The 25,283-nt window shown below is 52.0% G+C and overlaps 10 protein-coding genes across 10 annotated transcripts; 4 read left to right on the top strand and 6 right to left on the bottom strand.

The window, feature by feature from the left end:
* Positions 1-2,426: 2,426 nt before the first annotated feature.
* Positions 2,427-3,632, top strand: K489DRAFT_128685 (uncharacterized protein). Its single transcript, XM_033599028.1, has 3 exons — positions 2,427-2,811; positions 2,870-3,098; positions 3,154-3,632. The coding sequence occupies exons 1-3, from the start codon at positions 2,516-2,518 to the stop codon at positions 3,202-3,204; spliced, it is 576 nt and encodes a 191-aa protein (XP_033455324.1). The 5' UTR covers positions 2,427-2,515; the 3' UTR covers positions 3,205-3,632.
* Positions 3,633-6,011, top strand: K489DRAFT_128686 (ankyrin). Its single transcript, XM_033599029.1, has 2 exons — positions 3,633-3,638; positions 3,710-6,011. Exon 2 carries the CDS (start codon positions 4,132-4,134, stop codon positions 5,929-5,931), a length of 1,800 nt encoding a protein of 599 aa, XP_033455323.1. The 5' UTR covers positions 3,633-3,638; positions 3,710-4,131; the 3' UTR covers positions 5,932-6,011.
* A 1,624-nt stretch (positions 6,012-7,635) lies between these two features.
* Positions 7,636-9,063, top strand: K489DRAFT_374466 (uncharacterized protein; the record flags this gene model as incomplete). Its single annotated transcript, XM_033603529.1, has 1 exon — positions 7,636-9,063. The coding sequence occupies one exon, from the start codon at positions 7,636-7,638 to the stop codon at positions 9,061-9,063; it is 1,428 nt and encodes a 475-aa protein (XP_033455322.1).
* A 470-nt stretch (positions 9,064-9,533) lies between these two features.
* On the bottom strand, positions 9,534-10,753 carry K489DRAFT_385067 (uncharacterized protein). Its single transcript, XM_033606006.1, has one exon. It carries the CDS (start codon positions 10,563-10,565, stop codon positions 9,684-9,686), a length of 882 nt encoding a protein of 293 aa, XP_033455321.1. The 5' UTR covers positions 10,566-10,753; the 3' UTR covers positions 9,534-9,683.
* Positions 10,754-10,878: 125 nt separating this feature from the next.
* Positions 10,879-14,761, bottom strand: K489DRAFT_405175 (uncharacterized protein). The gene is made up of 2 exons (XM_033607149.1): positions 11,988-14,761; positions 10,879-11,913 (listed from the first exon to the last, which is right to left on the bottom strand). Exons 1-2 carry the CDS (start codon positions 14,547-14,549, stop codon positions 11,083-11,085), a joined length of 3,393 nt encoding a protein of 1,130 aa, XP_033455320.1. The 5' UTR covers positions 14,550-14,761; the 3' UTR covers positions 10,879-11,082.
* A 581-nt stretch (positions 14,762-15,342) lies between these two features.
* On the top strand, positions 15,343-16,708 carry K489DRAFT_413907 (isocitrate dehydrogenase, NAD-dependent; the record flags this gene model as incomplete). Its single annotated transcript, XM_033608102.1, has 4 exons — positions 15,343-15,426; positions 15,496-15,570; positions 15,632-16,561; positions 16,634-16,708. 4 exons carry the CDS (start codon positions 15,343-15,345, stop codon positions 16,706-16,708), a joined length of 1,164 nt encoding a protein of 387 aa, XP_033455319.1.
* A 53-nt stretch (positions 16,709-16,761) lies between these two features.
* On the bottom strand, positions 16,762-17,869 carry K489DRAFT_128600 (uncharacterized protein). The gene is made up of 3 exons (XM_033599027.1): positions 17,170-17,869; positions 16,888-17,065; positions 16,762-16,798 (listed from the first exon to the last, which is right to left on the bottom strand). The coding sequence occupies exons 1-2, from the start codon at positions 17,566-17,568 to the stop codon at positions 16,904-16,906; spliced, it is 561 nt and encodes a 186-aa protein (XP_033455318.1). The 5' UTR covers positions 17,569-17,869; the 3' UTR covers positions 16,762-16,798; positions 16,888-16,903.
* A 1,009-nt stretch (positions 17,870-18,878) lies between these two features.
* K489DRAFT_327887 (glycoside hydrolase family 64 protein) lies at positions 18,879-20,266 on the bottom strand (the record flags this gene model as incomplete). The annotated part of the gene is made up of 2 exons (XM_033602022.1): positions 18,879-19,462; positions 19,516-20,266. 2 exons carry the CDS (start codon positions 20,264-20,266, stop codon positions 18,879-18,881), a joined length of 1,335 nt encoding a protein of 444 aa, XP_033455317.1.
* A 1,578-nt stretch (positions 20,267-21,844) lies between these two features.
* K489DRAFT_385059 (RmlC-like cupin) lies at positions 21,845-23,670 on the bottom strand. Its single transcript, XM_033606005.1, has 2 exons — positions 22,892-23,670; positions 21,845-22,819 (listed from the first exon to the last, which is right to left on the bottom strand). Exons 1-2 carry the CDS (start codon positions 23,219-23,221, stop codon positions 22,073-22,075), a joined length of 1,077 nt encoding a protein of 358 aa, XP_033455316.1. The 5' UTR covers positions 23,222-23,670; the 3' UTR covers positions 21,845-22,072.
* Positions 23,671-24,228: 558 nt separating this feature from the next.
* K489DRAFT_405170 (uncharacterized protein) lies at positions 24,229-25,149 on the bottom strand (the record flags this gene model as incomplete). Its single annotated transcript, XM_033607148.1, has 2 exons — positions 24,229-24,839; positions 24,906-25,149. The coding sequence occupies 2 exons, from the start codon at positions 25,147-25,149 to the stop codon at positions 24,229-24,231; spliced, it is 855 nt and encodes a 284-aa protein (XP_033455315.1).
* Positions 25,150-25,283: the final 134 nt, after the last annotated feature.

Below are 25,283 nucleotides of genomic sequence, written 5' to 3'. Positions count from 1 at the left end.
GACGCGAACGGATACACACCGTTACAAATCGCCGCTCATTTTGGCTACGAACAAGAAGTGAAGCTCTTGGTCGACCATGGAGCCAATCTCGAAGCGAAAACTGTTCGATCCCGAACCGCACTAGGTATGGCAATTCTGGCTCGACAACTCAAGATGATCAAGCTGCTGATCGATCTTGGGGCCGATACCACGGTTGTTGATGATCGAAATTCGACGCTGCTACACTATGCTTGTCGCACACAGTCGTTCGCGATCGTGACGGCTTTACTTGACGCTTTGCCTGAAACAGGGCTCGCATTCAATCTTACCGGTCAAGATCAGCATGGCCATACTGCACTTGCGAAGGCTTGTCTCAGCGGCGATATCACCATCATAGAGATCTTGCTCAGGCGCGGCGCTGATCCAAACATTACTGAACTTTACAACGGCAACAAAATCTCTCTTATCCAGCGTCTGCGGCCACCACTTAGACAAACAGAGATCATTCAACTCCTGCTCAAATACCGTTTGGATCTGAACGCCAAAAATGACTTCGGTTATACGGTGTTGCACAGCCTCGCGCGCAAAGGCGAGGGACGATTTTGTCTAGAACTGATTCATCTCGGGGCAGATCCCAAAGCGCTTACTCGTAAAACGCGCGACACAGTTCTGCACGTGGCCGTTCGAAACTTCCAACAGGCCGCTCTAGAGGTTCTGCTGGCAAGCGGCGTCGAATTCGAAGTTGATGCAATGAACGACGAAAGATGCACTGCGCTGTATCTAGCTGCTGGCGACGGACAAGCGAAGTCCTGCCGGTCGCTCTTATCCCACGGCGCAATCGTCGAGACACGATGTCGGACCTCGCCCGAAGTCCCCGAAGGCTTCACAGCTCTTCGCTCAGCAAGCGCACATGGCCACACGGACGTCGTCAAGATCTTAACCGAAGCCGGTGCATCATTAGAGCAAATCTCAGACGGTGCCACCGCTCTCTACGTCGCAGCGGCCGAAGGCCATCTCGATGTTTGTCGTTTCCTGGTCGATGCTGGTGCAAAGTTCAATTTCACACATGCTGGTGGGAACACCGTTTTGTCTATCGCCGCCAGAAAGGGTCGCGTCGAGGTTGTCAGGTATCTGCTTTCGAGAGGTGCTCGTGCTTGGCCGAGGTCCAAAACGGGTGCTTATTTGGACGCGTGGAACGTCTCTGTGAGCCAGGATATTCGCATGGAAGTTATGAGTACGTTGCTTGGCTTTCAGGTTACGCGGATCACGCTCCGGTGATGCGATGGATATGGTTCTTTGAGCTGAGGCTCAGCTCGGGTGCTGAACACTCTACCGCCCTCGGTCAAGGGCCCGATCTTCGTTACGGTTGCCTGGATATGGTATGGAAGCGGTTGTGATGGCCAAGCATTGAGACATGCATCACATACAGCAAGGACTTGATTCGGAGGACGAAGGATCATATCTCGAGGCTTTCTTCAACAAGGGCCCGGTGCGACGCTGGGGCACCAGAGCCAAAAGAGGCTGCCGGCCTACGCTTCTGGAATAGTGTTTTGAACGGCGTGACAGGGCGGACTGCATAGTCGGATCCTGAAGGAAGTACAAAATAGACCAACTTGGAGAACCGCTTGAGCGGACCTTCATCGCAGCCCAGTAAATACATCGAAATAGGCTCAAATTGGATATCAATTGTGCATTCGTCCTGGAATATGAGATATTGCAATCAGTGAATACACGTTCAGACGTCTCATCCCTTGACAGGATGGTAGACCAAGTCGAGCTTGTCTACGCTTCATTTTGCCGCTGAAATTGATCTGAGATCCCGCCTGACAATTTCTTCAGTCGAGAGAGATGTTAGATGTGCATGGCATCGTAATGTGCTGATGCAGATATTTCGTCGCGAGGTGTTGAGGATGCACATATTCTCGTGTGGTTTCTCTGGTGAGCGCACAGGAGGTCCGTGCACGCACGAACCGTCGGACTGCGCTTCCTTTGACATTGAGAATCGCTCTCTGTAATCAAAACTGACGACGCATTTGGAACCTCGGGGATCATCGAGCGTCGTGCGGATATTTCAGGCGAAGCGCCATAGTTTATTGAACGTTGATGTTCGCGTCTGACACGTCGACGACAACGCGCAGGTGACATCTTGAGTCTAAGCTTCTCTCCGGTAAGATACGTTTCTACAGCGAGATGCCGCTTGGCGTCGCCGGATCCGGCGCATGGCCGCATGTTGCTACAGAAGTGTCTGTATGCTGTCTGCGTCCTGACAGTCAGCAGCTGGAGAAGCTTGCGAGCGCACCTCATTGGACCGGCGGACAGGCGGCCCCAGAAGGCTCCAGTGGCCGTCGCAATACGTGAAGTCGAAAATCACATCCTTCGCGCTACGCCTATCAAAGACCCCACCCAGGAAGCATGAGCCTTGTTGTGTACCGGCGTATTCCAGACGGCAGTCTCTCAAACCATACTGTCTAAATACTAGGGCGCATTCCCATATCATGTGCTGTAGCTCGTGTCACGTTTAGCAATACGACCGAAAATGGCCAAGACCTTGATGTGGAGAATGCAAGGCATCAAAGCAGGTGCTACGAAAGAGGCAGTCTTGGGTTACTTTGAAGAGTCCGAGCGAGATCGGGTTCAAGTGAAGACACTCTGTCCCAGTGTCGACAATCCCCATCGGACACTCACCGCAACATTTAAATACCGACATGAACCAACCTCGCTTGATCATATTCCCGGCCTGCTAGATCGCGTGCGGCACAGGCTATCCATCGATCGTGATTTCTTTGGTTTCACGCCACTGCATTCTCCAGCTGCAGTTACACACGACGTAGAGTACATGAGGACCCTATTAATGAATCTGGATTGTCGTTGATTGCTGATGTCTTTACAGCATCATCGCGGTCACTGGTCTCGCAGGTCATGCAATTGGATCATGGTCTCTTCAGGATGGGCAGATGTGGCTGCGAGATTTCCTACCACACGCCACCCAGACAGCCCGTATCATGACGTACGGGTATGCGACAAAATTGCAAGGTCCTGATCTGTCGATTGCAACGATGAGGGACTTGGCTGAGGCGTTTCGGTCCAAATTGCTGCACATGCGCAAGAGAACAGCCCAGGTATGTCTCGCCTTTGTCAACTTTCTGCTCGCAGGACTGACCGCGTTCTGCTCAGGGTGATCAGCGGCGAGTCTTGCTATTCACTTGTCGTTTATCCAAGCGCTGACATGACGATAGTCCTGTCGTTTTCGTCGGCCACAGTCTAGGTGGCTTAATCATAAAACTGGTGCGCCTATTACCTGCTTTCTCAACAGTGATCCACGCTAATGTCCAAAGGCGTTAATACAAGCGGAGGAATCAAGGTGAATGTCATCCGGCCAAAGGTCGCCGCGACCATTGTCGCATGCTGACAAAGATACTAGGATCGGTCCACGCTTGCCTGTCCGACTCATCGTCTTCTTCGCGACACCTCATCGAGGCATGAACATCGACGCTCTCAGGACTGTCATTAAGAACGAACCCCCACAGCGACTAATCGACGAGCTAGAGCCGAATTCCGGGATCCTGAGGGATCTCCATTCCCGGTTTCGTAGAGTATCAGATGATATTCAGATCTTAAGCGTGTACGAGTTGCAAAAGACTGCGACAGTGGTGTATAATGTTAGTCGCGCACCGAGGCACAGTGCTGCCTCGAGGAATACGTTTTAAATGACTGATTCTCATCTGTTCAGGATGCTACGGGCCAACTCACTCGCGGTGGCGAATCTGTCGTCCTAGTGACCTACGAATCAGCTGTCGAAAGTCGACAGAACGAGACGTCGTTGCCGGCTGATGCCAATCACTCCACGATCGCGAAATTGTCCGAATATTCAGAATCAATCTATCCTGAAGTCCGAGACATGATCGTACACAGCTTGTTATCTGAGGCAAATACAGAAGACGCGCTCAACCATGACGAGAAACATCATTTGGTGTGTACGGGTGCCAATGTACTGTCCATCTTTGACCATAACCTGACATTTGTCAATAGGCGGCATTGATTGATGGTGAATCGTCTGATCAGCGGACTACGTCAAGAACGCCACAGCCGGTCGATTCCCCAGTCGCCGCTCCTTCCCACGTTCTCTCAGTGTCGGGGCAAGACAGAGAGAACATGAATACTGAAACGCAGGGTGCGACTTCAATAGTTGAATCGCCAAACAATGAATTCAACAACAGATCAGCGCTTGCTTTCACCGATCTGCGAATCAGCGAGGAGACCGAAGAAAATGCTGAGATCGAGGCCGTTCCCGCTGGATCGGCGACCATGTCAACTACACTCGATGTTGACCTCGAGAAATCGTCATTCAAAGCTTTGTGCAGAAGCTGTCGAGCTGAGATTACATTATCGCATCCTTTCTACACATGCATACCGTACAGCATTAGTCATCCAAGCAAACACCCTGGCGGGTCATACGATGTCTGTCTAACGTGTCAAGCAAGCGTGAAGACCTGCCTCGTACACAAAAGGGTACTCCACAGAATTGACGTGGTCTGGCACAATGGCAAGCCGTTTGACCAATTCCACATTAATCGCGGGGAGGAGCCCGGAGACTCGGCGTTGGTAGCAGCACTAAAAGCACGCGATTTGGATCGCCTCAACCGTCTGGCCAAGATCCCCGGCTTGATGGACGCTTCTGATGTAAATGGACATGCGCCGCTACACATTGCAGCTACTCTCGGGTTCGAAGCAGAAGTGAGATGCCTGATAAAGAATGGAGCTGATCTCGAAACCAAAAACGTTCAGTCACAAACTCCACTTTTCAACGCCATTGGTGCCCAGGAATTATCTATTGCAATCTTACTGATTGAAAGCGGTGCCAACAAAGCTGCCATCGACGGGTTCCTTATGAGCCCGCTACACTTCGCATGTTCCTTGAGTTTAACCGAGGCAGTTGCGATGCTTCTCTCTACAGAACCTGCAGAAAATATCGGCACGTATGCAGACCAAACACCCGATAATGGAGACTCAGCGTTGTTGCTGGCCTGCGAAAATGGCAATTTCGCCATTGTCAGGGCTCTGCTTGAAGCAGGCGCGGATCCCAACTTAATGGCCCGTAACGAAAGTGGACATCTGCGTCCTGGTAGCCACAGACTACCCGAATCGCAGCAAGGGCTCGAGATATTGCGGCTCCTGGCTGAGTTCGGAGCGGACTTTTGGCGCAAGGATACATCTGGATGGACTCAATTACACATGAACGCATTCTCTGGCAGAGCAGACTTATGTCGTGAGTTGTTCAATATCAGCACCAACTCAGATCAGCTGAAAAGTTCTCGATCAGCCGCTGCGGATGTTGGCAATCGTGCTGCCCACTGGGATACCTTGAAAACGCAGCTCAATGCTGATCCGAATGCGATCACAAATAATGGTTATACTGCATTATTTCTGGGAGCATCCAATGGCCATGCAGATGTATGTCGAACGCTGTTGGAATTCGGCGCGAATCCGAGCATCACAGCAAAGCCGCGGCGGCCTACCTTCCCCGGGAGCTTTTCTGGAATACACACACCACTCACATCGGCGAGCTACCACGGACATGAAGGTGTAGTGAGCGCCTTGATCAGCTTCGGTGCATCCGTGGGACCAATTCTAGGGGGCACCTCCCCGCTACTCGAGGCGACTCGAGGAGGTTACCTCAAGATTTGCGAAAAGTTGATCACCGCTGGTGCGGACATGAATTGGTGTCATGGTGACCAAACTGCATTGTCCAATGCGGCAGAGTATGGCAGAGTCCGCATCGTTCATATGTTGTTTAAAAAGGGCGCCCGCGCGTGGCCCCTCAAAAACAATGGGTATCGAAAGAAATTGTTCTTCGAGCCAGGCGTCGATCAACAATCGCGCTACAGAATTGCACAAGCTTTCAAGGCGCAAAAATTGGTTTACACGCGTTCTGCAAAGACACCCATCTCTTGAAGAGAACGGTCATTCATCGTTGGTGTCCGAAGGTAAAGCGACAAGGTGCAAGTCTATTGCGTGATCCCTGCCTGTTTCAGCGCAGTCGAAATATTCGGCCTGTCGGAATAGGCTGTACGTGGCACGTCGAAATTGTTTCCGGTCCGCGAGGCCTTGCGACTAAGTCAGAAAGCCCAGCGAGAGGGTCACAAAGTGTTCCTTGATTCGCAGCAGATGAAGTCGATTCTGAATTAGCCGCACTACGGAGACTTTGTCTGCACTTATTGGCCTGTGAAGCTTAGACGTGGGAGGCCAGCTGACGGGCTCTTCATCGATTTTTCTCATCATCCACTGTCCGGTTTCGGCAAAGCGTTCATTCGTAACTCTGCCACCAGACTTTGGGTAGAATTGTCGCTGTCCTTGCAAGGAATTGTGGCAGCGAGTCGTTTGATCATCACTGTGATGTGGCCGGAAAGCCATCGGACGGGCCTCGGTGGCTTTTTGCGGACAAGTTTCACGACACGGCATGTATGGCTACGGCTTCATACTTGGAGCAGTCATTACGGATATGTGGACAGGATGCACTATTCTCGCGCCAGAAGATTGCTCCAAGTAAGCAACGGGGGCAGTGCTGCCTTGGTTGCGAATCTTTGCTAAACGTACTCGCACATCTGATGGACCTGACCGATGCGAGAGTTGAGAATCACCGCGGTAGTAATGCATTATGTTGTAAATCGTGCTCTTGCCCCTGCGATATTGCGCGCGATCGCCAACAGACACGCGACTGGTTTGACCACGCCTCGAGAAAAGTCGGGTTGTCCAGAGGTGCACTGCCCCTGGTGAGCTGACGAGAGGCTGTTTTATCACAGAATTTGTCGGAGCAGCCCACGAAATCTTGTGTGTAATTCAAATATTCGATGCCGTCTGAATGTCCTACCTTCTTGCGATACCAAAAGAGCCAAAACTTGGACATCAAATCTGCGCGGACGTTTCGTATTGGCGCCGGCAAGGGTTGGATGAGTCCGTGCGCGAGTGAATTATGCAGTCGGCTTGCAGTAGGGACTTCACCCCGCGACCCCCATTCGTCCAACAAGATCCCGCCCACGTCAACAGGGTTGGGGGCCTTCAATTTGGTTAACTTCGGGCGTTAACACAGAGATTTAGTTCCCACACGATCCCGATTCAATGACCGCAGCAGGGAAATCATCCTCTATAATCTATCAAGATCAGCATAACGTTGCACCAATATGCGCTCATCGCGATGACTGCTGCCGCGTCATCAGAGGCGACCGAACATGATTTTCTGCCCCTCGGATGCGGTGGGAAGTTGGACCTTTTCATTGGCCCGAAGGCAGATGTCGGGCGGCACGCCCAACACCAGCCATCGAATGGCGATCGCATTCTATCGCGTTTCTAGTCGTGCATTAGCGTAAGCACAGCAAAGAAAGCATGAGCTTGGAGGATTTCCCGATAAACATAACCCTGTAACCTTCCCAGATGTGCCGTCCTGGGTAAGGGCACTAAGATAGTATTCGCCGCTGCCACCCTGCCAGACGCCCCGTTTTTGGCGAGATGCATCGGTGAATGTATTTATGTCCACTGGGTTGCATGTCTGATGATCCTGTGAGGGATGCCGTCCTGGGTAAGGTTTTAAGGAGCGTGTTCCGGCCATGTCAGCGACGTACCATCTAAGTCTTGCTGCATTCCTTCAACACGTACAGCAACATGTCTAAGAACCTGAGCTGGAGAATCCAAGGCATTGACGCGAGCGTCACCAAAGAGCATGTTCTGGACTTTTTCGAAGAGTTTGAACAACACCGCATTTCCGTCAAGACACTTTGCCCAAGCGTGGACAATCCGCGTCAGGAATTAACCGCAACTATCGATTACAAGCATGATTTGGATTCGCTAGACCATATTCCTCGGCTACGAGACGACATACGCGACGAACTTGAGTTCGACCGCCATTTTCGCGGGTTCACGCCTTTGCACTCGCCAGCTGCAGGCACACATGACGCGGATATAATCGCCGTCACTCGTCTCGGGGGCCATGCAATTGCTTCATGGTCGCTGCCTAATGGAAAGATGTGGCTACGTGATTATGTCCCATCCTCCGCACCCACAGCCCGAATTCTTACGTACGGCTATCCGAACCAACTCGAGGGATCGAATCTCTCGAACTCCACCTTGAGAGACTTGGCATCGGAATTTCTCAACAATCTGGTCATAATTCGAAATCGCACGGCACAGGGTGTTCAACGTCCCATGATCCTAGTAGGACACTGTCTTGGAGGTCTGATTATAAAAATGGCGTTGATACAAGCTAGAGAGCTCAATATCATCTCGAAATTACCAGTCCGCCTTTTCATCTTCCTCGCGACTCCGCACCGCGGCATGAACGTTGATGCCCTCAAGACTATCAAAGATGATCAATTAAAAAAGCTTGTCGAAGAGTTGGAGCCCAATTCTGCTATACTCAGGAGCATGCATGCCCCCTTCAGCAAATTATCGGACAAAATTCGGATATTCAGTGTGTTCGAAACGCAGAGGACTGCTCCGCTTGTTTTCGATGAATCTCGGGGCAGGCTGGTTCGCAGCGACAAACCTGTCATCCTGGTTGAGTATGAGTCAGCGATTCAAGGTCGAGAGAATGAAACAGTGATGCAGGCCAGCACAGATCACCATGATATCGCAAAGCTGGCCCCGTGGCAAGGATCCATCTACCCCATGGTTCGCGAAATGATCGAGCAGACTTTGGCATCTTCTGTCCAAGTCAAGGGCACATCTGATCCAAATGAAAGACGCCAGACCGAGCCACTTCACACGGCTGCCATACCAGATCAGCAGTCTCGTTTAAAGGCCCTAGATTTTGCGGATGGACTTGTTATCACAACGAATCCTACTGTCGGAAACGTTTTAAGAGACGGAGACAGGTCGTCACTAACAGACGCCACTAATCCTGTAGCGGAAAACAGCAAGTCGCCGCGACTGTCCCGTCACGGAAACCCATTCGGCCGGCTACTATACGTTTACGAAACAACGATCGGCAGCGGTGACGCTGCCCAACCTCGTAGCCCAGGGAAGTCATCGAAAGACCTTTCAGAGGCAGATCGATCAAGACGCAAACATCGGTTTCAGGAATGGGGAAGATGAAAGCCCCAATTTGGTTGCCGTACACCCATGGGACCCTTACACTGCTCACTTCATACTGCATCAGGGTGTGCATGGATGTTCACCGTACGAAAGAGTACATCACCACGTCTCTCGCACGTTGTTACTTGGTCGGAGTCCTTAGGCCATTGTTACAGAGAGGAGTCGCCATATGGCTCCCAGCCCCATCGAAGCCTCGACTTCGGAGACTGCGTTCAAATCTTGGTCTGAATCTACCATGGTAGACACAGAGCCGAAAGTAGGCGTTATTGGAATATTCCTCGATGAAGGCTATGTTTCACGATTGCGATTCCTGACTGCCTTAAAGCAATGATGCACGATCACTTCGAGGCGAAGGGAATTCAGCACAAATCGTGGTCTGAACTTCTCAGTACATTTCTGCGAATCTAGAAGGAAAATAACGTGCATTAGAATATCGGCCTGAGAATGAGATCCACGACGTCTCAAGTCCCTAGAAATGTGTTATTGTTACAGTACCAGCAAGTCGATATATCAACATCTCGCTCTTCTGGATATCTGTTTCATCTGGCGCAGGCTCTAAACACCTAATTTGAATGTACAGTACAATTACGGCAAAAGGTTTCACCAATGAATTAGCCCTTTCAAAGTGAACCGATCACTTGTGCCGAGAAATCCAACAAATATATCGTAATCATACTCGCACTCATCGCCGCTGAGGCCGTCTGCCACAATCCCCAATCACTCTCCATCTCCTCGTCAATAAAATACCATATGGGAAAGCTCGCAACGAAATACGTCGCATAAATCGCCGATCCAAACCGCAACATGACATCCATCTTCTCATAATAAAATTGCGTCTCCATGAGCGGATTCGCCATGGCCTTCGTCTCCATCCACGACCAGACATACCCAATCACAAACGTCGCGATGCCGAAAACAATCCACTTCCCGGGAAGTCGCAGACGCATGATCTGTCGTAGGGCGATGTTCGCCGTGACGTGATATGTCATGAAATAGACATGCGTGTAGAAATACATAATCACAGGGACCGTCTGCACGCCTTTGCCGAGCAATGCGGAATCCAACGTCGTAGTGACGAGCGGGAATCGATATGTCATACCCAGCATATCGAAGAAATATTCCGTGCCGAAGTAGTTCCCGAAGAAGCCGAAGATCGCGAGATACAGATTTGCTTTGCACCAGTAGCTTTCGTGCCATGGGCGATTCGTGTATCTCGGTGCGATCAACATCGGGATGATGAAAACGGGTGTCCCGGTCACGACGCCGTGGATGAACATCGCTTTATCGTCCCAGGTTGATACCGCGCCGCTGAACATCATGTACGCCATTGATGCCATCCATATTGGCGTGTAGGCCAGGAAGAACTTCTCGACCCAGGCTTTGTCGGGGTTGCTGGAGAAGAGTGTGGGTGGTGCATGGGATTGGACTTCTTGTTTAACATTTGAGGATTGCGTAGGGAACTTCTCCTGTTTAGAGGCGCTTTCATTCTTGCTCGCCGCCATCTTGCTGTCGTGTTGCGTGTCTTCGAAGCGCGAAATGATATTTCAAGTTTATGCAAATCCAATGGCTCCGGAAATGTTCGGTGGAGATGGAACCATGCGCCTTCAGCTCGTGAAGCGGAGATTCAGGATAATCATTGCCGTGCCCGTGAGTTTGTTCGTCCGTTCTCTTATCGCTCTTGACTATTTCGCGAACGTATCAAGCAATGTTCAAGCTACCTAGGTACGATGCTGGAGAAATTGCACTACATAAGCGCACCGTTGTTGTACGATATCCGAACCAACCCTTGCAGGTTTGCATTGAAGCCCGAGGCTTGAATTTTGACCCCTGAATATCAATGAGAGGTACACAATTTTGTGCCCTAATGCAAATTATGCCAACCAATTCCAACATCAGCTCTCAACACAATTCAACAATCAATTGCAATTGAAAAAATGAACAGTATGGACTAACATCACGAAAATTGATAGGATTTCACACGTGATTTTCGGGTACTTGAACCTATACAAGACGTCATGTTCAACTCCTCGGCGGACCTCCACCATTCGTAGCCGTCCTCCCCCGCCCCCTCGTCTCCCCACTCGCACCCACAGGCTCTCTCGCTTGCCTTCTAAAGCACGAAAACTCCCCTCTCGTGCCTTCCTTCAACCTCTTCAAAACGGCACGCATTTCCGGAAGTTCATTCTGCAGCGCGCTCCTCGCATCATGATCCGTGCGCTCATCCATCGCGAGGTACAAATCGCTTTGCGAAGAAGATGCCGGGTCCGAAGCGTATGCGTGGAGGGTTTGGGAGAAGAATTCGACATCCAGGGTCGCTTGGATGAGGTCTGCGAGGGAGAATTTCTCGCGCTTGCGGAATGTTGTGAGGAGGGTTTGGGAGGCGTGAGTTAGGTGGGAGGTGAGGATGCGGTGAATCAGTGGTGATGTTGTGGTGGGTAGGCTGGGGGCTGTGGTTATGGTTGGTGAGCTTGTAGAGCTGGACTCGGTTGGGAGGGCAGATGTGATGGGTGGGACGGTGCCTGTCACTTCGGCGTGGACGAGGACGAGGGTGAGGAGGGAAGCGTAGATGTAGGGTTTGACGTCGTTGGGTTTCCTCTCGCCAGCTTCAGTGCCTTGTGACCACGTTCTGCTGTTGATGCCGGCGGTGATGATGGCGGTCAGCTTCTCGGCCGTAGGTGTGGTGTAGGATTGGAAGAGGCGACTGTCTATTTGAGTAAGGACATCGCGAAGAGTTTTGCTCTCGTCGGTGAGCTTGACGCTGAAAAGTGTTTCGTAGTGCGTGATAAGATGCGGGATGGCAATGGCGCGGAGGTGATTGAAGTTGGACAACGTCAGCAAAAGACGAACGCTCTGTTACTTGATTGTCAGCAAACGCACAACACATATCGATTGCCTCAGTGTATCATCGCAGCATGAACACTTACCTTGTCTTCTCCGTCTACCGCCTCCATCATCATGCCCGTCGTGGTGATTTCTTCCTCATCATTAGCAGCGCCCAGCAGACCTCGCAACGCCGCACTCGAGCCCATCCTTCTGATCACCGCATTATCTCCCTCAGTATCTTTGCTATTTGGATCCAGACTGCCATTCTTGCCAGGCTTTACGCCTTCAGCATTCTCGACCATTCCACTAAGACCCTTGTAAAGACCGGTGACGAAAGTACTCCTCACGATGCCCAAAAGCTTCGCAGGCGGCGGAACGACGACTTCACTTGCAGGTCGAGCGTCGGCCACATATGCTAATTTCTGCACATTTGAGAGGACCCGCTCCATCCACGCTTCGAAAGCAAGCGGCATCAAGGTAAGGTCACGACGCTCAGGGCTGCGGTGCCATGTCTCCAGAACACGACATCGAGCAGCATCCGCAAGCCAAGCAGCGCAGAGAGCCGCAATGCATCGCTCTCGGACCATCGTAACGAGACTCTTCAGGTTCTCAACACTCAATGTAGTGCTGCCAGGCTTTGTCTGGGGTGGTGATTGCTTGACGACTTCCAGACCTGCCATTTCTCCAGCAGCACTTCCGACCAACGCGAGCAGACGAGCGAGGTAGTGTGAGGTAGACAGAGAGTTTGAACCTGGTGCCCAAAACGCAAACTTTTCTGAATTACCATCGCGAACGGCGATAGGTGGGGTAACGGCGCCAAGATCGAAAGAGAATTCTTTTCGGGCCTCTACTGCTGGAGACATGGCGGCTGGTGAAATGGGAGTTTGTGGGACTGCATTGTAGAGCTCGCTGAGATCATCGACAGGCGGGTCCGCAAAGAATGTATGTACTGACTCTCGGATAAGTTGGAGAAGTCGCACTGCTCCTGAACGGATGTTTCGGACGTGATCGGGATCCAATTGGAGATGTTCCAGACCAGCAGCAAAGACACCGACCGGAAAAGACTTCTGTGCTTGATTTGTTATAAAAGATTGCGCGACTTCCCACCATTCTAGCACTTCCCCTAGGACTCCTGTCGACGAGGACAGCAGCGCAGTAAGCGCAGAGTGAACTTTCTCCCAGAACAGAATTACCGTGGTCGAGTCCATGTCGCGAGTGTTGTTGTCCTTGCGATTGAGGACAAGTGTGCCCGGCAGACTTGACGCCGAGCGTAAGTGTCGTGCTAGGGCATGATCGTCTATTTTGGTGATGTGTGTGAGTTTCCGTCGCTGGATCTCAATTTCAACCCGGCTTCTTTCAAATGATCGAGCGATTTTTTCCTTGAGGTAGAGGTATCGGCTGTTGATCCATTCCCAGATGGGATTTTCATCAACACCGAGCTGAAGTAGCAGTCCAATCAACTCCATATGTTGCTCTTTATCCGATCCGTCCACGCTTGCCGCCGCCGAACGTCCGTGAGAGGTTTTCAAGCGCTTCCAGATGTCGTTTTTGAATTCTTCGGTCTGAACGGTCGCATCGTGCCACATCCGGGCTGTCACGATAATCTGCTGCACATCCGCGTCTCCTAGCCGGATATTGTTGTCGCTCGCCAAGTTTGCGATTCGTCTCGCTCTCTCAACATGCTGTTTGGCTTGTTTATACGCGTCAATGACACCGTCGAAATCGTTCTTTTTAATGCTGTCGTAGAGATTTCCGCTCACGCGAAAGACATCTTTATGTTGTTCCAGTGCTGTCATGACCGCTTTCAGAGTTTCTTCCTTCTCACGACCTCCCAACGCTGGACCCCATACTTCTTCCGCTTTGATTGCAACCTCTTGCAATGGAGTTTTGATACCCGCGACACCGTACTCCGATTCCTTTGTCAACGCCGTCTTTTTCTTGTCCAGCTGCGCAGCTCTAGCACCCGGGCCTCCGAACGTGCCACTTTGGTTTCGAAAGTGACTCTGGCCTCGACTGGTGTGCCGCGAATGTGAAAGGAGCCCAGCTGCCTGAGGATTTGGCGAGGTTGTGGATTCATCTACACCCTGAGTGCGCATTTCAGTGTAGACAGAATCGATCGTGGCTTTTGCGCGCACGAATCGCTCGAAATTGCTCTCCACTAGAACTTTCAGGGACGCCGACTTTTGTTCAATGCTTTTACTGAGAAAGTCCAGACCTCGCAGCAAGTCCGCCGTGCTCGCGGACTGGTGCACCTGGGAGAGGTACAGCTGAGGATTGAAGGTGGTGGAGCTTAACATGAAGCGATTGCGCAGACTCAAATCTTCCTCGACCGGCAGTCCACGTTTTCGCAATTCAGCCGCAACACTGGGCGCCATTCCCAGCGCATCTGGTTCATCTTTCTGAACGCTGATTTGTCCGCCAGAGATTGACGAACGGAGGCTGGCATGGCGATTGATCTTTTGGATGCGTGAAGCTTTCGAGGTCGTATTCGAGCGATTTCTTCTCCCATTTGAAGGCCTTTCGTCGGTTTTCGTTTCAGTATCATCGTCGTCGTCTTCCTCCTCGGACTCGTCGTCAGCGGCGTGCGGCCATTCGATAGGATCGAGTGTGGTCAGATGGTATTGGTTCAGCAGGATTCGCTCCTGGGTCGCAGAGACGGGCATGTTTTTAGGAGAGTAGTCCGCCCGCGGAACTTAAGTCAACTAGAACTGCACGCCTCGATACTCTTCGGAGAGATCATCGGCGAAAGCATGTGCATGCGAAGCTCGATACATTGAATTGCACACGGGCAGATGCTTGCCCACCGAATGTTGACGCCTGAGGCATGTCGGGCCTTCTCTCTCCTGCTGTCCACGCCAGGCCGAATTGGGTCTTTTGCGCCGTGGGATGACGATGAGCCCTGATCTTCTGGCTGTTGTCTCTTCCTCCTGTCCAGCATGAAGACACGGTCTATTGTAAGGTGTCAATTGGGAGAAAACTTCATGTGAGATCTAGACAATTCAATACAATGACTGTCTTCCTAGAGATGCATATTCTTGAGGAAAAAAATCCCTGTGTATTGTTGAATGCCGCAAACCGGCGATGAGTGCTTGTTCAGGTCTGGTGCAGTGGAGGACATTGGCCGCCAAAAGCCGCTCCTCCGCAGTGCGTGGACTGTTCTGCGGCGGGAGAGAGAAACAGCTGCAGGCGAAGCTCAGATCATCATTCTGCGTTGCTTTTGCCAGCCTCTTTATCTCGCCGTCTTTTCTCTACATCACAACAATCGCAACAACACTCTCACCACCATCCACTGTACCACCACGACGTTTGATCGATCACCTGCATCGCATATACGCCTGTGCACCAGTCATATACTGAGCATCTCAATCCGACTCCTCGAGCCCTGATCTGCGTATCATCTGCAGACAGCGAATCTCAACAAACATCGTCCTTTTCTACACCCCGCCAGCTACCAACATGTTGTCCCGATGCCTTCGCACCGCGCCAGCCCGACAATCAGTTCAGTGCATGCAGCAGTTTACACGACCATCATTCGTACAGGTCCGCCCACCCGATTGGATTGCGATGGGAACATGATAAGAGCATCGCTTACCTAGAGTCGCAAAACAGGCACAACTACGATCATACTCGGCAGCAGCACCGGGCGATAAGGTCGCCGGGTTCAAGGGAACCACCGGCAGTGATGTAGGGCAAATCGAAAGAGGCCATGGTCATGGTTGGCAATGGGGTCTGACTATCTATACAGGGCAAATACACAGTCACTCTCATCGAAGGTGACGGCATCGGTCCCGAAATCTCACAATCCGTCAAGGACATCTTCTCCGCCGCAAATGTCCCTATCAAATGGGAGCCCGTCGATGTCACTCCTACCCTGAAGGATGGCAAGACCGTCATTCCCGACGAAGCCATTGACAGCATCCACCGCAACTACGTCGCCCTCAAAGGTCCTCTCGCTACTCCCATCGGCAAGGGCCACGTCTCTCTCAACCTTACCCTCCGCCGAACCTTCAACCTTTTCGCCAACGTCCGTCCCTGCAAGAGCATTGCCGGTTACAAGACCCCATACGACAACGTCGACACCGTCCTGATCCGTGAGAACACCGAGGGAGAATACAGTGGAATCGAGCACGTCGTCGTCGACGGCGTCGTCCAATCCATCAAACTCATTACCAAGGCCGCATCTGAGCGCGTCCTCCGCTTCGCCTTCCAATACGCCCAGGACGTCGGCAAGCCCAAACTCCGCGTTGTCCACAAGGCCACCATCATGAAGATGTCCGACGGTCTCTTCCTGAACCTCGCCCGCGACATCTCCAAGGAATTCCCCAACGTCGAGTTCGACGCCGAGCTGCTCGACAACGCCTGCCTGCGCATCGTCACCGACCCCAGCCCCTACGCCGACAAAGTCCTCGTCATGCCCAACTTGTACGGAGACATCCTCAGTGACATGTGCGCTGGTCTGATCGGTGGTCTGGGTCTAACTCCCTCTGGAAACATCGGTGACGAGTGCTCAATCTTCGAGGCCGTGCACGGTTCCGCTCCGGATATCGCCGGCAAGGGCCTTGCGAACCCCACTGCGCTGTTGTTGAGTTCGATCATGATGTTGCAGCACATGGGTCTGTACCAGCACGCGGACAGGATCCAGGCTGCTATCTTCAAGACGCTGGCTGAGGGCAAGGTAAGATTCTGGAAATTTGTTAAGCTTGGGTATGAAGTTTTGGGAATTAATGCTGATATGTTGAATTTGCAGACCATCACCGGTGACCTCGGCGGTAAGGCCAAGACCCACGAGTACGCCGATGCCGTTATCAAGAACTTCCAATAGACGACGAAACGGATGACTCGCGATCAATGAGTACCCGACGCATGGCAGAACATCTGGCAGAACACCTGCAAAGAGCCTCTTTGGCTGCACGAATACCCCAGATAACACCAATCCTCGCCTAACATCAGCATGCGTGCACCACGGGAGTGACTTCAATGAGTGACGTTCCGGGATCGAGCCAGGCAACGGAGATCTTCAGACCACACGAGCATCATTAGCTGGGGCTTTTTGTGGAGTGGAATAGACAGGTATGGACACCGAGCTACGAAAGGAGTCAGGGCCATGACGAACGGGAAAGTGGATGTAGGAATTGTGCTTTGTTTCCAGGTTTTGTGGCTGATTTGCGTGTCGCATAAACTTTCCGGTTATTAGAAATGCATATCCTTTCTCTCGAACAATTTCACGCGGCGGGCGCAGAACGTGCGGCGAAGTCTTTGCCAATATGTGGTTTGCAGACTTACAGTACCTGACGAAGCATGATTGTATCTTTTTAACATAATAGAGCCATGTTTTCGAGTATCGCGAAGAATAACAGATAGGGACGATTTCTGTCCTTCACGTTCGCAACCAGTTCCCGGTGCACAGCGGCTCCCGCAGGTGTTGCATCGCCGGTCAGGCAAATGACACCTGACAAGACCATGTGCCTGACGCCGTCCTTTCCATACAGACATGAATCGATCCGCAAGCTCGACCAATTGCGAATGTGGAGCGCTTGGTCGTGATCTGGTTTTGTGGTCTGCATAAGCACTATCGATCAGGTGACATTGCAAAAACCTCGTAGTGCCGTGCTCGGTAGTAATAATGCTCGGAGTTGTTTTCAAGTACATGCCAAACGATAAATGGAAAATTTCGACGCGCATCCCGAGGGCTGGTTGTTGTGCTACTTACGCGACCGTATGATCACCATGTGATTGCGTCCGGATTAAGGTGGAAGAATTCAATGCCGCCGTAGCCATTTGATACGACGAGAGTTTGCCCAATCAATGTCATGTTGCTGTTGAAAACGTCCATTTCGATGTCTATCGCTTTGGGGGAGCCAAGATACCATCTGCGAGCTTTCAAGTCGGTCTCGATCGCGAAACAAGATTTTAGCCCGTCAAGCGTGCTATCCGAAACCGCCATCGATTCTCCACTTTGAGCTCAGTGGCAAGGTCCATCGCGACCTCGCAGTCCTCGTGGATTTTCCAGCCGATCTTCGCGATCAGATGCCGAAATCCTGATGCCGTATTTCAGCTCCGCTTGGGAAATCTGAAATGGCTAGGACGGATCCGTGCTGATGGAGGACCAGCCCCGTAAGTCGTCATCAGTAGAGGTGTATGCTTGAGGATGGACATCTTATGGCCGCCCAAGCCGCGTGAGACAGTTGCGAAGTGCTACGATATTGTCATCCCGCGCATTTGTAGACAAGTCGAAGGCACAGCAAGATCGAACCGCGTGGCTTCCGTCCAGAGCCATGTTTGAGATCTTTGTGATTGTATGCGTACTCACATTAGTCATCTGAACTTACTCTTGTTGTCCTTCGCCCGGCCTGCGACGTTGCCAAAGCTGAACTGATCAAATTTATATACGCAAAGCGTAATGTGCTGTCAGAGACGCACTCAGCCCGCCATCATTCCCTCAGGAGCCAACACAACTACAGTTCGACCATCTTCCAAGACACAGCGAGGACCTCTCATCATCTTTTGCCGGGATCAACATGCTTGAATATGAGGTAAAATGAACTACACGGACAAGATTGTGGTGATGGCAACCCCGAGAGATAAGGATTGAATTCCTTAGGGTTCGGACACCACTCGGCTTATCTCCGAGCTCCATCGGAATACAGTACCTTGACAACCATCTTGAGTGACGCATGGCGAATACAATTCATGCTTGTGATAGTGCAGCGGGAATTGAGATAGATTTGTGCCAAATACTTTTTGTACATACGTAAGTTGTGAATCCAGGGAACAAGATAGCAGGATCACACTGTTTTGGACTCTACGATGCAGAGGGTGGGCTGAAGAATGCGAAAATTAGGACTGCTCCGAGCAAACACGAAACAAGTAGTCATTTCGACGCTTTCATTCATTACACGAATCGTCATTAAAAATTAGTCTATCGTATATATCATCTATATCAATCGATTCCCCTAATAATTCCATCATTAGATCCTCCAAAAAGTCCTCATTCATGACCCGCCAACATAAATTACCAATTCCTCCGGATTCATCGAAGCCAGCAGACCCGCCGCACTATCCGCATGGGAGAGTTCAACATCATCATATGAGAAGGCATATCCTCCGCCGCCGACCTCAAGTTGATGCGTGAAGGCACTGTACCAATTATTCGGCGCAGCGGTATAGAATGTCGGTGGTCGAGGTCCGGGCTGTTGATCACCTCCGGGCAATAAGAGAGTAGCGCGGTTGAATGCCGCGCAGAGACGGGGCACGATGGCGTAGTGGACGGCGTTGTCGCCTTTCATGATGGCGAAGGGGCCGCTGTTGCAGCCGAAGATGTCGGCTGCGCTGGGTTTGGGGTAGCCGCGGTTGTCGCCGTCGCAGTGGAATTGGTCGTCGTCGAGGACGCGGCAGGTGACGTTTCCGTAATCGGTTTGGGTAATGATGGTGAGATCGGCGAAGGAGTAGTGCGCGTAGACGTGGTTGACATAGTCGTCGAAAATTCCGTCGAAGGCGGTGGGTTCTTGAGCGACGAGGTTGCCTGGTGAGATGACACGAATGACTTCACCAGCGGCGTTGTAGACACATAGATCGCCTAATAGTAGATTAGTCAATGCCCACAAAAATAGATTTCAGTGTTTTGCTTACCCCATGGTGAGACGCCATCCTCCTGCCTTTTCAACATGTCGCACAAAACCGGTGCCGCATTAGCAGGCGTGCCTAGAGCGGTGAACCGGTTGTCATCCGTATCGATCAGCTCCATGCCAAGAGGCAGACCAACGAAGTCGACAGCGGTGATATCGGCATAAAGTCCGCTCAAAGGTTCCCAATCAAATTCTGCGAATCCATAGTTGATCAAGGTGTTGGGATCATCCGGGTTGACAGCAGCCGGCTGCACGAGACCAGGCCCATCAGGTGTGGCGACAGAAAAGAAGCTCAGGCTACCCTGCGAGATCCAGATGCGGGCGCTGCGAATATAGCCCGGAGTCATGAAGTTCAGGGACGTATTGGCTCCTCCGAGGCTGAACTCGACGTTTGAAGGGATGGGCTGCGGTGTGGTACCGTTGGCTTGCGGATAGAACCATTTTCCGCTCTGGTCGAGGAATATGAGTGAGCCGTTCATATCAAGGCCAGACATGTACATCTTGATGTTGTTTGAAGCCATCTTGTTTACAAGACTGATCTGCAGCCCTTTCGAAGGAGTTGGAGCGACGGAGCTAGCTCCCGCGGCCAGTGTGGCGGTCGGATCAGTAGATGTGCTTGTCGCATTCTGCGCTGCATAACCACTTGGCAGCGTATCAGAGCCTGCAGAGGATACAGTTGATGCTGCACTTCCTGCAGTTGCATGATGCGATTTCTGTGTTTGTGAAGAGTGTAGTGGGATGATCAGACCTCCCATCGTCATGATTGGCCTTGCCGCTGCTGTCCTTGTGGTCCAAGTGAAGGCAGACATGCCGGACAGAGGAGCATCACGAGCATTCAAAGCATTCTGTGTCGGAGTAGGCATCTGTTGGGAACCATTGGACGTGTTGGAGTGGTCTATCGAGTGTAGCGCTCGCGCAGTGAGTGTACCGGAGTTTGATTGCAGTTCGCCCAGCTGCATGGATGACGACCCCGCCGGCTCTGCATTGATGACATGTCCGTCACGGCCATATATAAACCGCTCCTCCTGCTGTTGAGCTTGTGTTTGGTATGTCTGAAAGTCGACAGGCTTTGCTTGAACGATCCTCACGACGGACAATGTAAGCACAATCAGTAATGGCGTTAGCATGTGCATGTTGAACTTGCGGACCTGTGCTGAGTCTCGAGATGCAACAAACAAGTATGAAGAAGAAACATTCCACCTGTCCTTTCGAACTCAAGTGTAGAGTATAAGCACTTCTTGAGCGTGCATGGAGTGGTTGGACAAAGGCGTAGGGCTTTCAAAGAAGGGATTTGCAACGCCCACACGATAGAGTCCACCATCCACTATTGCCTGAGAGGGCGAAGCATTGTACAAGTATTGCGAGGGTACCAAGGGTCTATGGCGAGCTATGATGCGAAATGCCAACGTCAATACGAGTTGCTCCGTGCGAAGAGTGCTTCTGCGTTGCCCGGCGAGGAGCAACGTTGGGAAACTTGCCGGCCCACGCGGTCTCGGCGTGAGGATAGCCACATTCACTGCGACATATTGTGAAGTTTTACAAGGCCCAGCCAAATGCTGTTTCGTAAGGCTGGCTGTGCGAAGACTATCCGTGGTATTTTGCGGCTGGTCGTTGCTGGAGTGCGTCAACGGCCGCGGCTTGTCAGGCCAACGGAGCCACGAATTCGCCGTTCATCGCCGTGTGGCAGCTTCAGATCATCGAAGATGAAGTACTGTAGATTTAGATGCGCTGAACACGCCTGATCTGTGGTCGCCGTCACAGCTTGAGTTGCAATCCTGTGATAAAACTCCGTATCGGGTGAAGATCTGCTTGATGTAATGCTCGTGTAGCTTGCGAGCGCAGACACCCGCGTGACGAACGCTGGCAGAACAGAACTGCCGCAGTCAGGTCCGTTGCACGCGTCTGGAATCTTTCGGCTTGATCGGACTAGCTTCTAGATTGAATTCCACACGTGGAAATGCGCGATCCGGGGGTCGGAGATTAATGCGTAATGGTCAGAGGCGATGTGGTAACTGGGAGGTCGCAAGAAGAGGCCGGTGAGAAGGGAATTCGGTGGGAGGGAGCGTTGGGATACCGTTGAAGTTTCGCCCTGCCAGCCGCCCACGCCGACAGGCCGCGGCTTCCCTTCTGCTTGGGCGAGCGTTTTGGATGACGGGATCATGAAATATTCACCAGGCAAAGCTATGATGAGCAAAGCCAATGCTTTCAATTTGGAAAATTGAGCAACGACTTCACGTATCAATGGCGTATTGTTTACGTCAGACTGGAGCGAGCGCAATCATCACCACGGCGACAGAATCCTACGCCGACGAGAGGGAATTCGACCGAAATGTTCCATGCTGCAGGCTTTCCTCGCCTGAATTCATTTCTGGGTATCTTCGACTAGAACATCGCCACCGCCGCCATGATATATGCAACGGGCATGAACCCGAAATACGTATCTGCCCCAAAACCATCTCGCACAAATGCCATTATGTATTCATAGCCCAGCCTTCATCAAAGCCAGGACTCGCCGATTTTCCTTTCTTCCTTCAAGAACCTGCTCTCGGCAAGAACATCCCTCAGCATAGCTGAAAACCAAACTCATACTGCAATGCCTGCAGAGCACGCAAGTCGACAGGCTGCGACCGATTCGGCGGCATCGGCAGATCGTACTCGTCGCCCAGCTTGCAGCTCAATCCCACCAAGCCGGCACCACTTGCGAACGCGTACATCTTCGCAAACCGTGAGCGAAAGTGGATCGCAAACTCGGTCAGGCGTGGCACGTAGATGACCTGACCAGCAGGTAGGAGTGCCGGTAGACAGGATCCGATGACGAATTCCACCACTCCCTCCACGATCAGAAAGGCGTGCTGCGCCTCGACGAAGCGCATCATGCCGGTTTTGCCAAACACGTAATTGTCGAAATGATGCGATGAGCCCTCGATGCTGCCGACGGAGAATTGGTCGTTGGACTCTCGTGTTGTGATTAGAGGTCTGCATACTGTCCCGCCGATGAGGTAGGCCGGGCCGGATGCGCTACGGAGGAAATAAGGTATGGCTCGGCCGGGGAGCTGTGCATCGCTGGCCCTCCATAGTGATGGATCAACAGATTTGTAGTCATGATGAAACTGCATGTTGTACCGCTGCATCGCGGCGCTGACTTTGTAGCCCAGCGCTTCTGATGCATCACGATTGTCCTGCAGAGGCCAGAAAGGACCTGTCGTGAGTTCGCCAACGAAGCGGAAGAACTCCTCACCGCCGCCGGGCGAGAAGAAAGATATTGACTCGGAGTGATCACCAAGTATCTGGTACTGCTTCAAGGTGTCCTGAGGGCAGGTCAGTCGCTTTGTCATGTTTGTTTGTACTATCATCGGCCGTATCTTCGGAACGCCACATACCGGAGGTACGCTGACACAGTCGCCCGCGGTCATCGTCCGGCACTGATCATTAACCCAGAACCGCATGCTCCCTTTGAGGCATATAAACACGACATGCGCCCGTCGATGCGAATAGAAGCCCGTGACATCGCCATGGCTGCCGCTGCGCGCGACCACAGCGAAAGCATAGTCGGTCTCTCTTGCCGTAACCAAAAGACGCGTCAAGGCCCGCGAGAAAGGTACGTAGATAAGCTCGCCCTCCTGGGATGAAATCACGTAGGGCTGACCGGCGCGTCCGGGAGGAACATCGACGGCACTAACGATGCTGTTCTCGCCGAACTGGTGAGCCATCGCCGTCCAGACGGCTGGGACGTGGAAAGGCTGCGGATGAATGGATTCGTCAACGCAGGATGGGGAGTGCTGTCGTTGTCGCAAACATGGTGCGGACACCAGATGCGCACACCCTCTCTATACGCCGCGGTTGACTGGTCCACGAGGCGAGGGAAGGGAAAAAGCATCTGCCTGCGTGATGACACCTTTGCTCACCGGCATCGAACTAAGCTTCGTCGGCGCCGCTCCAGCGATGCTATGGTGGTGGGCGATCCATGCGAATTTTTCAATTCGCATCGCGTGGCCGTTGTGCTGTGTACCTGGCTCGCGAGCAAAATAACCGCGGTCTGTATGTACACATCCCCCTCTTCTGACAGGTCATGGTCGGTTTGCTTCTCCGCATCTAGAACTTAATTTGAGGCGGCGCAGGCGTGCCGGTGTGGGGTGCAGATCTCCGAGTGGGCGTCCTCCGTTGTTGGAGATACCGCACTGACTGTATACATGCCCGGAGCTTGTCTCGGGCTTGGGAGAGCTTGAGTATATATGATCTTCGCGCGCCAAGACGAAGGCCAAGAAGCGCAATCAAAAACATCGTCATCTCTGCGATTGCGCTCGACTGACGAGGTTTTGTCTTTGCCAAGTGATAACAAATACTCAGCGTTGGTACCTGAGGAAGATCACCAGCGCGTAGCCCGAAGCTGTGATCGGCACCAGCACTACACCCAATCAGGACATCACAGCAGAGCTCCGCGGCATCGTGAATGTGATCCACCGATTCCACCCCAACTTCTCCAGCAGCATCGTTGAAAAAGTTCATCAAATCATGGACTCTCTCTATGGATTTTTGGCTGTTTAACTTTGCAATATGCCCAATTGAACATTATCTGAGTGTCCACACGGACTCCAAATCAGATGCCATCGCGTCCAGAACATCTGCGACGACCTAGGGTCCCACGAATTCCTATCTTGCACTTCATCTCCTCCAGGCCGTCGAAAGTGTTCGCGCAGCTATGGTCGCGTAACACCCTCTAGTACTGGAAGGGTGTCGCGAGCGTGCCCGAATTTGGACAGAGTAGACCCAGCATGGATTCGCTGTCTGTACTGAGATTAGAAAGCGAGACGTAGCGAAGGGCAGGCAGCTTGACACCACTCCAACTCAAATGGTGATTACCACGCAAAGATGGCGGTGTATGATAGTCGAAGTTAACAGCAAGACGGTATAGCTGTGGAAAAGCGTACCGCCTGAGACGACTGGTCAACATTGATTGCTGGCTTGGCCGATTCGCATTCACAATCGATACTGAACTCCAGTGTCTCGATGCTGTTATCAATGATCGAGCCGAGGGCTGAATCTGCGCCTGCCCATCTCCGTGGGCAAATCGGTCATGCGCAAGCCATTGAAATATACCATTTTCACGGGATTGTCGCTGATGACGCCGATCGCGAGTTCCTGTGGGAGTCGATGTGTTGGACTGCCATCGATCGGCTGGGAAGATGATGTAGAGTTCGTTCAGCTTCGGGCACTTTAGAAACATTCGTGCCACCGTTCCGCCCATGTCAAAGTCGTTGAAGAGATAGCTTCGCACTCTGATGATATTCTGAAGTTGTTTCGAGCCCTCTCGATCCATCATTTCAGGTTCTGTCGATTTCGTAGCATTCAGCGCACCGGCAACAGTGTTCGGGGCTCCCTCTTTCCTTCAATTACTGATCCATTGCTCCAATCCGACATCCATCATGCTTGGCTCCCAGGTAAATTTTCGATCGAGGCCTACACATGGCTTAGCTGATCTGCCTCCGTTAACTGCAGTATCGCATTTCCCATCGGGAATGGGCTGCTCTTGAAAATTTCCGGCGTCATGAATCTGCGAAAATCTCGATCGACGAGGCGCAGCGCCCTCAGCGAGCGAGGATCGGCGTATACCACAAGCTACGAAATCCTGAATCAGCATAGCGACAGGTTATGTAGGCTTTTCATTGCCTATAATATTCGTACAAGTGCAGCGATCTCTGTCGGAAGAAATGCCATCCTTGCGGTGCCAAAGTCTGCGGTACGAGACTGTGGTAGGTGAATCAGATAGTCGAG

Source organism: Dissoconium aciculare (genome assembly GCF_010015565.1).
Source record: "Dissoconium aciculare CBS 342.82 unplaced genomic scaffold K489scaffold_20, whole genome shotgun sequence".
NCBI classification, from domain to species: Eukaryota; Fungi; Ascomycota; class Dothideomycetes; order Mycosphaerellales; family Dissoconiaceae; genus Dissoconium; species Dissoconium aciculare.
The sequence above is the reverse complement of the archived record's forward strand: the minus strand, read 5'-3'. Positions and strand labels throughout refer to the sequence as shown.

Coding starts and splice junctions, on each gene's coding strand:
- K489DRAFT_128686 (XM_033599029.1), top strand. CDS start 4,132: ATGAATACTGAAACGCAGGGTGCGACTTCAATAGTTGAATCGCCAAAC.
- K489DRAFT_405175 (XM_033607149.1), bottom strand. CDS start 14,549: ATGCCCGTCTCTGCGACCCAGGAGCGAATCCTGCTGAACCAATACCAT. Junction 11,914..11,987: donor CGGTAGACGGAGAAGACAAG/GTAAGTGTTCAT, acceptor ATCAAGTAACAG/AGCGTTCGTCTTTTGCTGAC.
- K489DRAFT_385059 (XM_033606005.1), bottom strand. CDS start 23,221: ATGGCTCACCAGTTCGGCGAGAACAGCATCGTTAGTGCCGTCGATGTT. Junction 22,820..22,891: donor ACTGTGTCAGCGTACCTCCG/GTATGTGGCGTT, acceptor ACCTGCCCTCAG/GACACCTTGAAGCAGTACCA.
- K489DRAFT_128600 (XM_033599027.1), bottom strand. CDS start 17,568: ATGCGCGTCGAAATTTTCCATTTATCGTTTGGCATGTACTTGAAAACA. Junction 17,066..17,169: donor ATCATGCTTCGTCAGGTACT/GTAAGTCTGCAA, acceptor ATAACCGGAAAG/TTTATGCGACACGCAAATCA.
- K489DRAFT_385067 (XM_033606006.1), bottom strand. CDS start 10,565: ATGGCGGCGAGCAAGAATGAAAGCGCCTCTAAACAGGAGAAGTTCCCT.
- K489DRAFT_128685 (XM_033599028.1), top strand. CDS start 2,516: ATGGCCAAGACCTTGATGTGGAGAATGCAAGGCATCAAAGCAGGTGCT. Junction 2,812..2,869: donor GCAGTTACACACGACGTAGA/GTACATGAGGAC, acceptor ATGTCTTTACAG/CATCATCGCGGTCACTGGTC. Junction 3,099..3,153: donor TGCGCAAGAGAACAGCCCAG/GTATGTCTCGCC, acceptor CGTTCTGCTCAG/GGTGATCAGCGGCGAGTCTT.